The sequence below is a fragment of the Euprymna scolopes genome, chromosome 6 (assembly GCF_053919585.1).
Source record: "Euprymna scolopes isolate OS-2025 chromosome 6, ASM5391958v1, whole genome shotgun sequence".
In the NCBI taxonomy this organism is placed as follows: domain Eukaryota; kingdom Metazoa; phylum Mollusca; class Cephalopoda; order Sepiida; family Sepiolidae; genus Euprymna; species Euprymna scolopes.
In genome coordinates, this window is record NC_136487.1 from 73,886,257 (window position 1) to 73,900,595 (window position 14,339).

A 14,339-nucleotide genomic window follows, 5' to 3' on the forward strand; every position below is an offset into this window, starting at 1 on the left:
GAGAATACATCCAGCAAAAAGCAGGTACAAGCCAGTTAAGAATAAAATGTTCACAACACTGTACAACAGAAAATTGTAAAAAATCTTTTAAGATTGAAGATAGTAGTCCGAAAATTAAGGGAAAACATTGGAAAACCGGCTAGTACCCCCCATCTCGTGCACAGATAAATAAATATATAAGCTGAATCAAAACATGGCTTTTCGAACGCGCTTCTGTCGTGTGAAAGAACCTATGTTTTTGTCTAATCTTGATCCTTGAATGACATTTAGCCTTGATAAGTTATAACTGGGGCTATGACAACAGCATATTCTTTTCCTTGTTTTTATTCTCATATATATATCCATTGATATCATATATTTTTTTAGGTAGAGTGATGTGATCCTCGGTTGGTTAATTGTGTCTAACTGTGTCGGATATATACTCGAGAGTCAAAACAATGAAAAGAATATGCTGTTGTCATAGCCCTAGTTATGACTCGTTTGTAAAGAAATATATGTGCATCGAACTTTTCTCTTAATCTGTGACATTCAGATGTTTTTTTTTTTTGTTTTTTCTGGTTACATCTTATTGTTCTACTTTTTTCACCTTCCTGCTCTGTTAATGCCCTGTTTCATTTATATTCAACCCCTGTTTTCTTCCTATTTTAGACATGTTTAACGTTGCCTTGCGCAAGAATGGCGGGGCGTGTAAAGGTTCGTCGTCCACCTTCAGTAACACTACCGGATGCGGCGAAGCGATCGACGGTAAATTGGACCACAACAGCATGTGGATGACGAAGAGACAAGGAAAGGGTTCTTGGATCAAACTGGGATTTTCAAACTTCTATCTGATCAAACGAGCCCGAATCATGCAGCATTCCAGCAGTCACGAACAGTCAAAAGATATTGAGATGACCTTTAGCGACGGTTCCAAACAAACTGTAAGTCACTTCCGGTGAATTCTGAGGTATTCTCTTGTTACAACCTATCAAAAACTATCACAACTATACGGCGTTGTCGGGAATCATAGACAATAAGATAGAAGAGTTAAAATATAACGTATTTTTTAAAAACTTATTTATTTGTATTTCGCTCTCTCTCTACCGTCCCTCTCACTTTTCCTCTCGCCATCTCTCACCCCTCTCTCTCTCTCTCCCTCTCTCTCTCTCTCCCTCCCTCTCTCTCTCTCTCTCTCTCTCGCATTCACTACCAACTGGAAAAAATCGTTGACGAATTATTAGATATAGCAATAGTAATATAAATAGTACTACTACTGATAACAAGGCGACGTATTTACGTTTATGTTAAAAATAAAAGTAGAATGTTTTTTTTTAAATTTCTATTATTATAAGTTATTTTTAAGATTTTTTTTCATAAAAATAAATATACACACGTTGCTATTCTTTCATTTCTTTTTATTATTATAAGCTATTCTTAGGGTTAAGCCTCCCCTAATTTGCTCACAAAATGAAGATTGCATATGTGATCATTGAAGCAAGCCGGGCGTACGTACGTTCAATTTAATTATGTAGAATATTTAAATACAAAATTCTGACCGTTGATTGTGTTTTATTATCAAAAATATCTAAGTTCCTATTTACTTACCTCAATAAAAGGGCAGACTTAGACACAAGGTCGATTTTTCACCAACACTTTGGTTATTTCATGCAGAAATGCAACAGTCATTACAAATGGATCATTAATTGTTAGTTGTCACTTTTGCGGCATATCAACCCTTTCGGGGAAATTATTTAATACCGATGTTTGACACATATGATTTATGAAGCCATATAAACACTTCTAGGATATTTCATTTCGAAATGCAAGTGTTGCAATGTCGTTTCTCTGAGGAGTGTATAGTTTCGTTCTACACATCGGTCGACACCGCCATCACCGTCATCATCTTCATCTCAACTCACATGGATCCTAGCAATTATTTTAATAGTAATTTCTTAGATAGATAATTGCAAAATCCATATTAAAAATCAATTTCAAAAGGAAAAACAAACAAAATCCACTAGATTGTACGATCGTTTCTGAAACGATGTTCATTTTATTTAAATTGACAATGAATATTGACAAAAGTTTTTTCCTTTAAAAATAATGTCTTCTCATCAGCAAAAACAGGGGTGGGGAAAGCAGTTAAAGACACGAAAATAAAAATAGCATTTTAGTCGTGAGTAAGGCAGATATTCTTTTTTATCTCCATTATAAAATCTGTTTCAATTTGAGTCAGTCTATCTTTTGCCATGCTGTTATATTTTGTCTTATATATATATATACAGAGAGAGAGAGAGAGAGAGAGAGAGAGAGAGAGAGAGAGAGGGGGGGGCATGGTTGCACCAGTCGAATGTTCATTGGCAAATAGAGCGAAGCCCTCTTCTTCTGATCTTACGTGATGCTCTCAACTTCTGTTTATCTGTTCAGGTTATTCTTTAAACTTCTGATCCGTCAATCATTCACTTCGTTAGTCCTGCTATTTTTCGCTTTGTATAATAACAAATATTGTAAATGTTTCCTTAATTAATTTGGTTTATCTTCTTACGGTATTATAGACCTTTTAAATTATTTGATATATAATTACAACACTTTTTGTAAATGATTAATTGCTTGATTTGACTGTTTGAAGACTAATCGGCTCCATTTGGATTATTTAATTTAAAAAAATAACAATATTTTTCTGTTAACGCTTCTTTTTTTTTACTTTTGTGCATCCCAAACAAATTCAGTAATAAACCAAATATGAGACGGGAAATTGCCATTCAAAATGGTGATCACAAAACATATCAGTAATTTACATCATCTTTTTCATAAGCGTGAACTAACGCTACACTGACTGAAGTCAAAAAGAAGCTTCCTCATTCACGTCAAACCTCCAACAATATCTCAGGAAGAGACCAGGTTACAGCTGTGGCCCAGACAGCTAAAGAATAACCCCCTCCTATTGAAAAGAAAGTACCCTTTTCTGAACCCATCCCTCTTGGTCTAGAAGCAACCTGGCTCCAGTGGAAAAACATTCAACCGCCTGAGAGCAGGAATGGGGCGATCAAAAGTTGCTATGACCAGATGGAACAACAAAACTGACCTAACCATCCGTGAATATGAATAGGAGGACCATACGATGCAACATTGCCTTGTCTGCCCTCTACTAACCAACCGATTCAGTGTGAAATATTTTGTAAATCACAACAACACAAAAAACAGCGTACAAGAAATTAGAAACTTGTATGATAACATGCTTGAAAGACATGTAAAGAAGATCTTAAACAAGGCATATTGCCGCTGAAGCATAAGCGTCTTCTGTGATAGGGGTCATATTTATAAAAATGAGCAGCTTCGATGGGATGTTGGGCGGCAAGATGCACATTGCATTTAAATTTATGCATGTTGTCAGTTAAGCAGGGAGCAGGAAGAGAACTCCAAAGAGAAGTAGTTCAACGAAAGAAACTATTAGAATAGAAAACCCATCCCCGGCATTTAGGAACCTTTGACATGGAGGGGTAGTATTTTGCTGCAAGTGAGGGTATTTTCGTTGCGGGAGTACAAGTGCAGTAACTTCATTGGGACGCATTTTGTGGAAGTACTTGTAAAACAAGTGCAGCGATGGGATAATACGGCAATGTAACAGAGATTAAAGCGTGGTCCATCGTACGGAACCTACTAGGTTGGAAAATCTTTTTTGGCGCCCTGTTAAGGAGTGGGAGTCTAGTAGTTAAAGGCTAGTGATACCTGATATAGCAACAATACTCCATGCACGTGCGAATGTTTGGCAGGTGTTAGAAGTTTTCTAGCCAGTGTAGAGAGCCCACTTTTTTTTGCGGCAGACTTGGTAGTATCTTCTTTGTACTTTTATGGTGATTTGTGATTAGCACAATGGATACCACTTTGCAACAGCTCAGATATTGCAACAATACTCCATACACGAGCGAATTGTACTTCTTCTTCGACTTGTATTCAGGACATTTTTTTAAGCTAAGTGTGAAATGATTGCTTGGCGGGCGGGGGGGGCAATCATTCCTCATGCCAACCACTTAGCGCATATTATAGCATGTTTCTTAAGACTAAATGTAGGACGTATCTATTTCCTGATGTACGAACCAGTACATATTACACTCTAAATTGATACAAATAAATGATATAACTCTGTTCCGTCTGCCTGCTTCCCACCGGACTACAACTTGGATGTCTTCAAGTCCAATGTTAACAAATTCCTAATGAACCGCCCCCTTAAGTAAACACTTCATCAAATCTCCACACTAACGTAATGTACTTGCAATAACCCTTATCCCTGAGTGGCTTCCGGGCCTTGATAAGTGGTGATCACTGTGTAATAATAATAATAATAATAATAATAATAATAATAATAATAATAATAATTAGGGCTAGGACAACAGCATATTCTTTTCATTGTTTTGACTCTCGAGTGTGTATCCGTTGATATCTTATATGCTTTTATATAGAGTGATGTGGTTCTCGATTGATTAACTGTGTCTAACTGTGTCGGATATATATTCCAGAGTCCAAACAATGAAAAGAATGTGTTGTTGTCATAGAGCTAACAATGATATATATTTTGTTGTTTTGTTTCGTTGCTTTTGTAAGTAATTAGCGTGTTTTACATTAAGTTTTTCTTTTTATTATATCAGTTCACATTGACAGAAAATAACGGAACAACATGGAAACAGGACTTTGCAATATGGGACACATTCGACTTGAAGCCTGTTTTAACAAACACTGTGAATATAACTGTCCTCTCGGTTTACTCCTCGTATAACAATGGCTTCCGGGAATTAGAATTCTACGTCGACGGTAAGTTTATTGGATCGCTTTTTTTTTTTTTGCTTTTTTTTTTTCTTATCCTTATAGCATAACGTTTTTTTATTATTATTATTATTATTAGAAACCAACATTCAACAAAACAACGTAAATTACAATCACAAAGCGTCAACATCGCTCTAGTCTAAATTTCGTTCCATATTAGAATATTATTGAATTATATTAGATCCAAATATTAAAAAAATGTATATGTTAATAATAAAAAACATTTAAACATTTTATATCACAATAGAAAAATGCGAGCATGAAAAGTAATATGGTTAAGCTTAAACATGGAAAAGTAAAGGACTAGTTGTTAAAACTGGAAAAGAAAAGGACAAGATATTGTAGTAAAAAATGTAATAAATTTATAACTTAAAATATTGCAGCGTTAAGAATTTATTATATAATGTTATAAATTGAGTTTTAAAAACAATTCTTAATGATGCAATATTTTAAGTTATTTTAACAACTAGTCCCTTACTTTCCCACGTTAAAGCTTAATCATATTACTTTTTATGCTCGCATTTTTCTATTGTAATCCATGATTTTTCCATGCTTTTAGTAAATTCAATTATCTTTTGTTTAATTTCAGTCTTAAATTTTTGCCCCCATAAGCATAATATACACATATGTACCTATTTACTATGCCTCCCCACGGGACAGAGTTAGACACCAGGGTCGTTTTTTAACGTGGAGAAAAGGTACAAAAATAAAAATTGTCTCAGTCGGGAAGGATTTCTCCTCCACCGAAAGAGAACAAGAAATAGAAGTGCAGCATCTGAAGAACAGATACTACACTTTGATCTTGTCCCCCGTGCCGCTGAAGCGGGGGGGGGGCGGACACTATGTAATAACAATGTACGGCATTCGTCTGCTTTCAATAAAATCCCCCAATTATCCTCCTTTCATTCTTTCATTCTCTCTGTTTCAATTGTTACTTCTTTTTTCGCGATAGCGGTGAATTGGTAGCAACAGTAGTCGCTGAAGTGACATGGTTGCTATGGAAACCAGTTATAAAAACGTCGTTCACCTCCTTACAATTTTTTACGATTTTGAACACCAGTAAATTCATTATAACTTTTGTTTTACTGAACGAAAATTGAAATTTTTTTTTCACAATATAGCCGAGAAGGTGATCTATAAACTGTAATAATTGTTTGAAATTTAGTCGAAAAATGAGTGAGTGGTGAAGCTTTAAAACAGTTCTAAATTAATAAAACTGCCACTTAACCATATATTCCAACACTACCGTGTTTAAATGATTCATAATATATATATATATATATATATATATATATATATATATATATATTAATAAAGTAATAACATTTTCTCTTGAACTTCCGACACTATAGGAACCCAACGAGGCAATTCCTATGAAAATCTTACGCACTCATCATTCAATACTCATAATGCAGCTTGTTTTTGTGTAAGAATAGGCATATTTCGTCATTTTTCCATGAAAGTTATATTTTATCCTCCTTAATTCACTCTCTCACCAACATAATCCCATAGCGGTAGTAGCAAATATTTTCCCCTCTTTAATTTAGTCTTCCTACAAAGCTCTAATCACAGGTTCGTTTATTCTATGTAATATTTACATACAAGACACCGGATAATCATTCCACTTATACGCATTAATTTCTTACATATTACATTAGCCTAACATTAGAAAGTACGGACCTTTCCCTTTTAATTCTGACTGAAACTTGGCAAAACATCTTAACATTGGAATTTTAAGAAATGTAAAACATTACAATTTTTTATATTTATATTTCATAAAATATATATTATCTTTTTATTTTATAGAATGTTTGGCTTTTTTATTTGAACTAAAGATTATTGTTCCCAACCTAATTATCCCTTATTTTCTAAGCTATCAATGAGATAGAAAAAATATAAAAATTAAAACAAGGAGATAGAAAAACAATGAGGTAGGAAAAATTTATTAAAGAAAGCATTTTTGGACGAAAATTAGCGAAAATAAAATATTTGGCTAAAAAAAAGTTTTGCTTTGTTTTTAACATAACTCAGTTATTTCCCTTGTTATTTTGTCACATAAATTAAAAGAAATATGGCGACGAGTTTTTACAATGATTGTAAATTCGTGCTTAAATATTATTGCATTACTTTTAAGTACATGCCAATTAATTAGATATTATTGCTTTTAGTTGAAATTTACACAAAATGTCAGTATATACCATTGTTTTGAATGGTTTTTATTTTTTTTTAGTTTTCGAATTTCGCTATTATAGTGTAGTTTCACTAAATTTTTAAAATGATAAAAAATAATAATGAATAAAGTCAAAAAGAGATGAAAAGACACAAAATAGAATTTGTGTCTTTGTTTTAAACTTAAAATAGCAAGTGTGTCCGTTATATTTTAAGCTTTTTAAGTAATTATTTAACATTTTCAGCGTTGTAAAAATCTTACTTGCTGCAATAATTATTTTCAAAAATAAACTAAAGCGAATTACTTGTAATGAACGTGTTGCGAGGGTAAAAAGAAGAAATCGCGAATAAAAATCAAACATCCGTTTGCGAAATCCCTTGTTATTTTAAAATAAGTGTTAACTATTCTACACCTGCCCTGATGAAATGTTAAGTATGCAAGTATTACTAAGTAATAATTCCCGGGGTTTACTTCGACGCTCTTCTACCAAAAACTCAACTCCAAAAATGGACACTTTACTGTCAAAACACTCAACTCCAAAATAAGACGCGCTGCTGACAAAACCTGCAACTCCAAACATCTAAATCTAAAAACAACGCAGTCTTTGAAAAAATTAGGTCTTTTTTTTATTTAAAACCGGAAACATCTCTTTTGCATATTAAGTGACAATATCGCAAGCATATAAAGAGAAAAGGTGGACATTTTTTAATTCTTTATATCTGAACGGGACCCTACAGTCTGTACAAAAACAGGTTTGTACCAATTTTCAAGGTGTTTAATCACAGAAGAGTAACTTATTTTGCCTTTGGTTTAATTTCAGACCACACCTTGTTAGTTTACATGGAAAATTCGGCTGACTTAAATTCAAATATTAGATGTATTTCTCCCGAAGATAAATAAGACCTATATAAACTATATTTCTATTTTCTCAGCTATAGATTTTTTTTTATTTTATTTATTTACATATTTTGTTTCTAAATATTTCTATTGTCAAAATTATTTTCTTTTTAATTTTTCACAGTGGATAGCAATTGGGCCAGTTGGTATGAGTGGGGTGACTGCATCGGGACATGTACATCAGCTTTCCAATTACGCATGCGTAGCTGTCTTAATCCATTTGGAGGTCCAACTTGTGAGGGTATCTCCCAAGAGACACGATCTTGTCAACAAGACAGTTGCTCCGGTGACAAACAGCCCCCATCAGCTGCAATGCGTATGTCATTTAAATTTCAATTTTGTCCTGTATATAATATTTTGATTGCAGAATTTCCCTCTGGACCAGATTACTGTAGGTTTACAACAACAGATGCCACATACAAATTTAATATGTCTAGACTATTAGTCACTATCTTATGTAACTCTCCAACTTCATTATAGACGGATTTAGGCTTTATGATAAAATTCTGTAATTCATCCTAGGAGAGAAATCGTCACTATCGCCAATATCATTAGAGGAAATAGTTCCTATTTTTCCCTCTAATTCATAACTGCTCTCACCGCCCCCACTCTACACCTTGTAAAATTACACATCGTAGTCTTGTATTGCCCATCACCCTTGTTAACTGAATTATAAACTCATAGAAATAACGTTCACTTCCGATTCGCAGATTCACAAAATAACGGTTTCTCCCTTTGCAAAGTCCATCCTTTCTCATTCGATGCCAGCTGTAATTCTCTAATTCCAGATTTTAAACCTTCAACAAAAACGAACGCTTACGCATTACACATAAGTGTTACGCTAAATTGTTACACCATATACACACATGACACCAACATTACGTATAGATTGCTTAATTTTTGGCCGCTTGCATGTATTTAAATAAAACCAATAAAAACTTACCGAATTGCTACAGTTTACTTTGCATTTATCTACTCTCTCTCTCTCTCTCTCTCTCTCTCTCTCTCTCTCTAAAACAAAACCTAATGAAGTATTGCTTATAGCGCTATAATTTTTTTTAACTTACGGTTATTATAAACTAAATACATACTCATATCGTTTTTCACCTTCATTCGTTCTCATATTAAGTCATAACTTTTGTCTTTTTTATTTTTTTATTGGATAGAGTGGGCGTTTGAGTTTCACTAGCTGCTATAACACAAAACAAACAAGACGTACTGTTCCTCCTCCTATCTCTCTCTCTCTCTCTCTCTCTCTCTTAAAAAACTTGAAGTATTCCTTTTAGCGCTATTATTTTTTAAACCTACAGTTATTATAAACTAAATACATACATAAATTATTTTCTACATTCATTCCTTCTCATATTAAACCATAACTTTTTAAAAATATTTTTTAAGAGGGTGGGGCGGTTGCGTTGCGCTAGCTGCCATAACACAAAACAAACATGGCGCACTGTTCTTCTCCCTCTCCCTCCCTCCCTCCCTTTCTCTCTTTCTCTCTCTCAAGTGTGTTTCCTTATATACTTTGAAAGTAACAAGCACTGACCACTACCAAGTAAGAACGTTAAAGTAGAACAGCATTTTCACATTATTCACTTCAGAGGGGGGGTAGATTTCTATACCGTCTACCCAGGGTTCCTTTGGGAAGAGGGGAGGGTGGTAAATAATGCATAGTTAAGTTAACGGGAACCTATTTTGGGGGGAGAGGCTGTTTATTTATTTATTTTTTTCCACTTTTCAGCTTCTACAACTTTTTCTACTTTTCGCCTTCTACAACGCTTCTTTTTTTTTTTTTTTTTTGACAGAGCGGGAGAATTTTTACATTAGATCCAACTCCTACATTTTCTTGAGAATAGCGAGATTTATAAGTTTCCAGTATACTCATTAAAACAAAGTCATTTATATTTGGCGCAGACAGGTACTTTTCAAGATATAAATAAATACCTGCATTCTGCACTGTAATTCACTTACGGAGGTTGGGAGTGTCTATTCCAACAACCGTCCTTATTATGGGGAGGTTGGGGGCTCTATTCCGAAAACTATTCTTAACCTGCAACAACCGTACTTTACTTTTTTACGTAGGGGTATGTTTCCACCGGGCAATACTGGTTACCGGGTCCTGCACATATAATAGTTTTCCACATTGATGAAATACGTGTATAGGCCACATTGCAATATGCATGTGTGAGTGTGCTTGGAGGCATGCTTAAGAGAGTCGGAGTGTTTCATACAGCCGTTTGTATACAGCAGGGGTGCAGACATGTTTTCAGCTACTTATGACATGACTAAGTCTAAATGATTTACTATCTACTAAAATGCAAAACACATTATTTATAAATATATTGTAAATTATTGTTTATATGTATAGTATATGCAAGTGTACGTTGCATTATTGCATCAACCCATATTGCATAGTACAGCTCTGTACATTATCTGACATTACTTTACTCTGATGACTTGCATTAGATGGAATCAGGAATTCATAGTCCGGACAGTAGCTGATAAGAGCCGGCGTCAAGCAGACTTATAGATGCTCATCAGTCATGGTGGAGCGTTATCTGGACTTAATGATCTTCGTGTGAGAAAAGGCTGACTTACATAATTAAGTATAGCCAAATAATGCAGTCAAAGAGTTAACACGTTTACTGATGTTGGGGTCCTCTGTGAGTAAGTTCCATAATTTCCCATGAGCTCTGCATCAGCTTAATGTCAGCTTATAGTGTCAGAATCCCATCCCTCACTTCACTTCAGGTTGCAATTTTCGATGCAATTGAAACAGCCTCAGCATCTTTTCGGAAAAGGCAGCACATGAATGTAGCGATTAGCTCGAGCAAAGAAATTGCCAATTTGTTTTATTTAGCATGCACTCTCAAGCTGCGCACATGACTGCTCTTGAGTCTCCAGCTCTGCCACGAGATTCTTAAAGTTTGCCAGCACTAACGTTTTTTTTTTTTTTCAATACCATACGATCTACCCACAAAGTCTCTGCGATCTATGTAATGGGCACCCCTAGTATACAGCATCGAAGAGAAGAGAAACGAGTGTGCAATTATTGACCTGTGCCGAGAGGAACAACGTATGTCTGGAAGAGTAGATTTAGAATCAACCTCCATAGTATCCATATAGTTCATCGGTGACGGGGGAAACAAACTGATTTTACACAATGTTATTTTTGGATGATTATGGGGAGCGATGACATCATCGATTTTCGACAGACATTTTTGCAAATTTTACCGAAAGAGGTGAAGAGAACTGGAAACCTGAGGAGGCTTGTCGTCACCCAGCTTCCAGAGAACACCACAGGTTATTGTCAAGGGGAGATCTCTGATGACCTGTGTGAAATCTCCTTGTGAGCCAATAATAATAATAATAATAATAATAATAATAATAATAATAATAATAATAATCACAATGATTTTCATGTGTAGTGGCTTTGGGATTAGTTGGTCCGAATAATTAAGGAGTTTGGATTCGAAATAGATTATGGTATTGTGACAATCATGATAAATCTTAGCTTATCATCTCCTGCTTATAGTGAAGACATATTGGAGCAAATGTGCTTAAAATTCAATGGAATCTTGTCACGACATCAATAGCAGGTTCGTAGCATTACTATCGATTAATTATTTTTCTTTTGGCCGTAAATTATTGCTAGAAAAAAAAACGGTATTTGTTCCACTCATAAATATATACCAAAGCTAAAGAATATTTTACCATACATCTTTGTCATTAAATTATTGGGTTGGACAAAAAGTTCGTTCATTTTTTTTCTTTTTTGCTTTTGCCAGTTTATGGTGAACCCAAACACCAAGTTTAGAAATATAACCGAGCTTATGCACTTTATTTTCTATATTCGATTTGGAAATCATGGGAATGTTTGCGATTTGTCTAATTGTCAAACGGCAATCTTGTTCAACTCGTTTTTACTTAATTACCGAGGAACATATTTAGCCAGTTAGAGCGAGGAGCATCTTTCACTGAATTTTTTTCCTTTTCGGAATCGAGCAAACCATTTCTGGCACAACCGCTCTAGAACAACATTCTCCTCATACAAATAGCAAATCTTTATGCAAGTTTCCGTAGCCTTTTTCCCCTTTTCTGTAGTAAAAAAAAAAAGGATCCGATGTCGGTATTGTTCTGAAATACAAGCAAAAAATGTAAGTATTTCTCTGCTCGAAGGATTATTACACACTGAGCTCAACATACTCACTACACCGAATAAAGGATTTTAAGAACAGGGATATAAAACGATATTTACTAGTCCGAAAAGATGGCATTCATAATACAAAGAGAACTTAATTCAAAGGAGCATTGCTTGTCAAAAAAAAAAAAAAAAACAATGTTGATTCACTAAGCTTTAGTATTATTGTGATCTTTAAATTCTTGTCGAAACTGTTATATTCTCCGTAAGGGGTACAATTGCCAAGTTGAGAATTAAAGTAGAAAACGAATATCCAACGTGATATTATAATGAAAGAATGAAAAGTCTATTGTCATAGAGGATAAAAGAAAAGTGGACAGACCTTAGTGAGGAATTACTAAGGTCAGAAGCAACATGATTTTTTTAATAGTGTTACTGAATAGCTAGTCATCGATGAAAAAGTCCACATAAGAAAAAGGGTTACAGATATACTGTTTCAACTAGAATAATTATTTACTTCCTATGATAGACGTTAGACACAGGTGGGAGTATGAAAAACAGGCGCCCTTGATGAAATGCATTCTGGCCTACAAAAGTGCTTGAGCAGATCCGGAACTCTCTAACATGGGCGCACTAGGCGACTAGCAACGAACCAACAACCTCTCATATCCTGTGAAGGTGGACCTCCCAGAACTGAACAGAACCACATTATAGCACGACAGCAATAAAGCCACGGATTTATTACAATAGATATTTTGACAAAAGTATTTTTAAAATTCTGTTAAGAGATAATATCAGCTAATAATGTTCTTTAAATGAATATTATAAATGATATCTGATTATGTAAATTATATTAATCTGTTTTATTTTTGTTTGTTTTTTGTTTTTTTCTTTATTTCCTGGCTAATCTTTTCGCCTGCAGAAAGAAGCACGACTCTTCCGAAATCTGGGATGAAAGCCACAGCGGCCATTGTTCTCAGCTCCCTCTGTCTGGTCGTATCTGTTTGCATCGTATTCTTTCTCTGGAACCGAACGACAAAAAGTAGGTAATTTTTAAAATATTTTTTTTAATGGAAATTGCCATAGACAAAGCATGAAACCACTTGATATAAGGAGGTTGAAACAAATATTACTTTGAGATCAAAACTTATCCAAAGATAAGTGTTATATAAATAAAATCCGACACAGAAAACAGCAATCCTTCCCCCTTTATCAGAAGCATTGTTCATGGAATGTACGTTATTTTTTCATGTAAATTTCTCCAGACGAGGCATGAAACCACTTGATGTAGTAAAGTAAAATATACCACTTAAAGGTTAAAGGTTAGGCAATGATGAGTGTTATATGGACAAAATCTGACCCAAAAATCAGCAATTCGTCCCTCTTTTTCAAACACATCGCTAATGAAATACGAGGATTAAAGGAGAAAATAAGAAAGTTACGAGGTTGCAGAAAGTAAACGCAAGGTCACTTTCTACTCTCTGCATTAATCTGGTAAAAACCGACGTCCTGCATTTTAATCGCTTATCATCAAGATTTCATAAATGGTGCGTAAAGTATTTAAGAGTGTATATTATTTTTAACCATACCATGAATATTATTTGAATTTATATTTTCTACATTTCATAATTAACAATGGCAACCCGTATAAGTACACAACGAATAAAGAGACACTCAGTCATCGCGACTGTAAAAACTGAATATAGCAAATTAGGAACGGGGCCATTTTTAAAAGTCGTTTATGAAGTTCGCAAAGAATTAAATGTTTGGGACGGAAAATAATCAGCATTATCAAAACATTTTGAAACAAAACATTCTAGACACAATGATAGCATTAGAACACCTGAATTTATTCGGCAAATACAGCACACCGTTGGTGGTAATCCTATCAAGTCGATGAAGTCGGTTGCAAAAGAACCGTGTGCATCAAAAGAGACAATCTGAAACGTTAACAATAACGATATCAGAGGCAAGTGTAAAGTGTAGAGTACAGGTCATTTTACGCCGGGAAAGATTAAGGGAAATTGCTTTATCGGTACTGTAGACATTGTCGTATTTATGATCATATAACCCATCATCAGCACCATCATTATCATTCATCATCATCATCGTATGAATCTTAAGATTCTGCTGTTGTCATTGGTTTCCCCGATTTTTTTCTTGTCAGAATTCTTTCTAGAAAGACATCGGGTACTTACGGTATGGACCACGAGAATGGTACCAACATCTTAGGTTAAAGTGAGTTTTGTGGAACGAATTGGATTCGAACTTGAGACACCCAAATTGTCAGTCCTTGTTGTTAACCACTGAACTACCGTCACCTCCCACATG

General features: G+C 34.6%; 1 protein-coding gene across 3 annotated transcripts in view; it reads left to right on the top strand.

Moving 5' to 3' along the window:
* The window catches only part of LOC145277692 (uncharacterized), a 335,325-nt gene that overhangs the window by 246,959 nt on the left and 74,027 nt on the right, over positions 1-14,339 (top strand). For all 3 annotated transcript variants that reach the window (XM_080129379.1, XM_080129381.1, XM_080129380.1), the window contains 4 exons: positions 649-920; positions 4,626-4,788; positions 7,992-8,183; positions 12,931-13,050. In XM_080129379.1, coding sequence (XP_079985505.1) covers positions 649-920; positions 4,626-4,788; positions 7,992-8,183; positions 12,931-13,050 — 747 coding nt within the window. The remainder of the gene's footprint in view (positions 1-648; positions 921-4,625; positions 4,789-7,991; positions 8,184-12,930; positions 13,051-14,339) is intronic.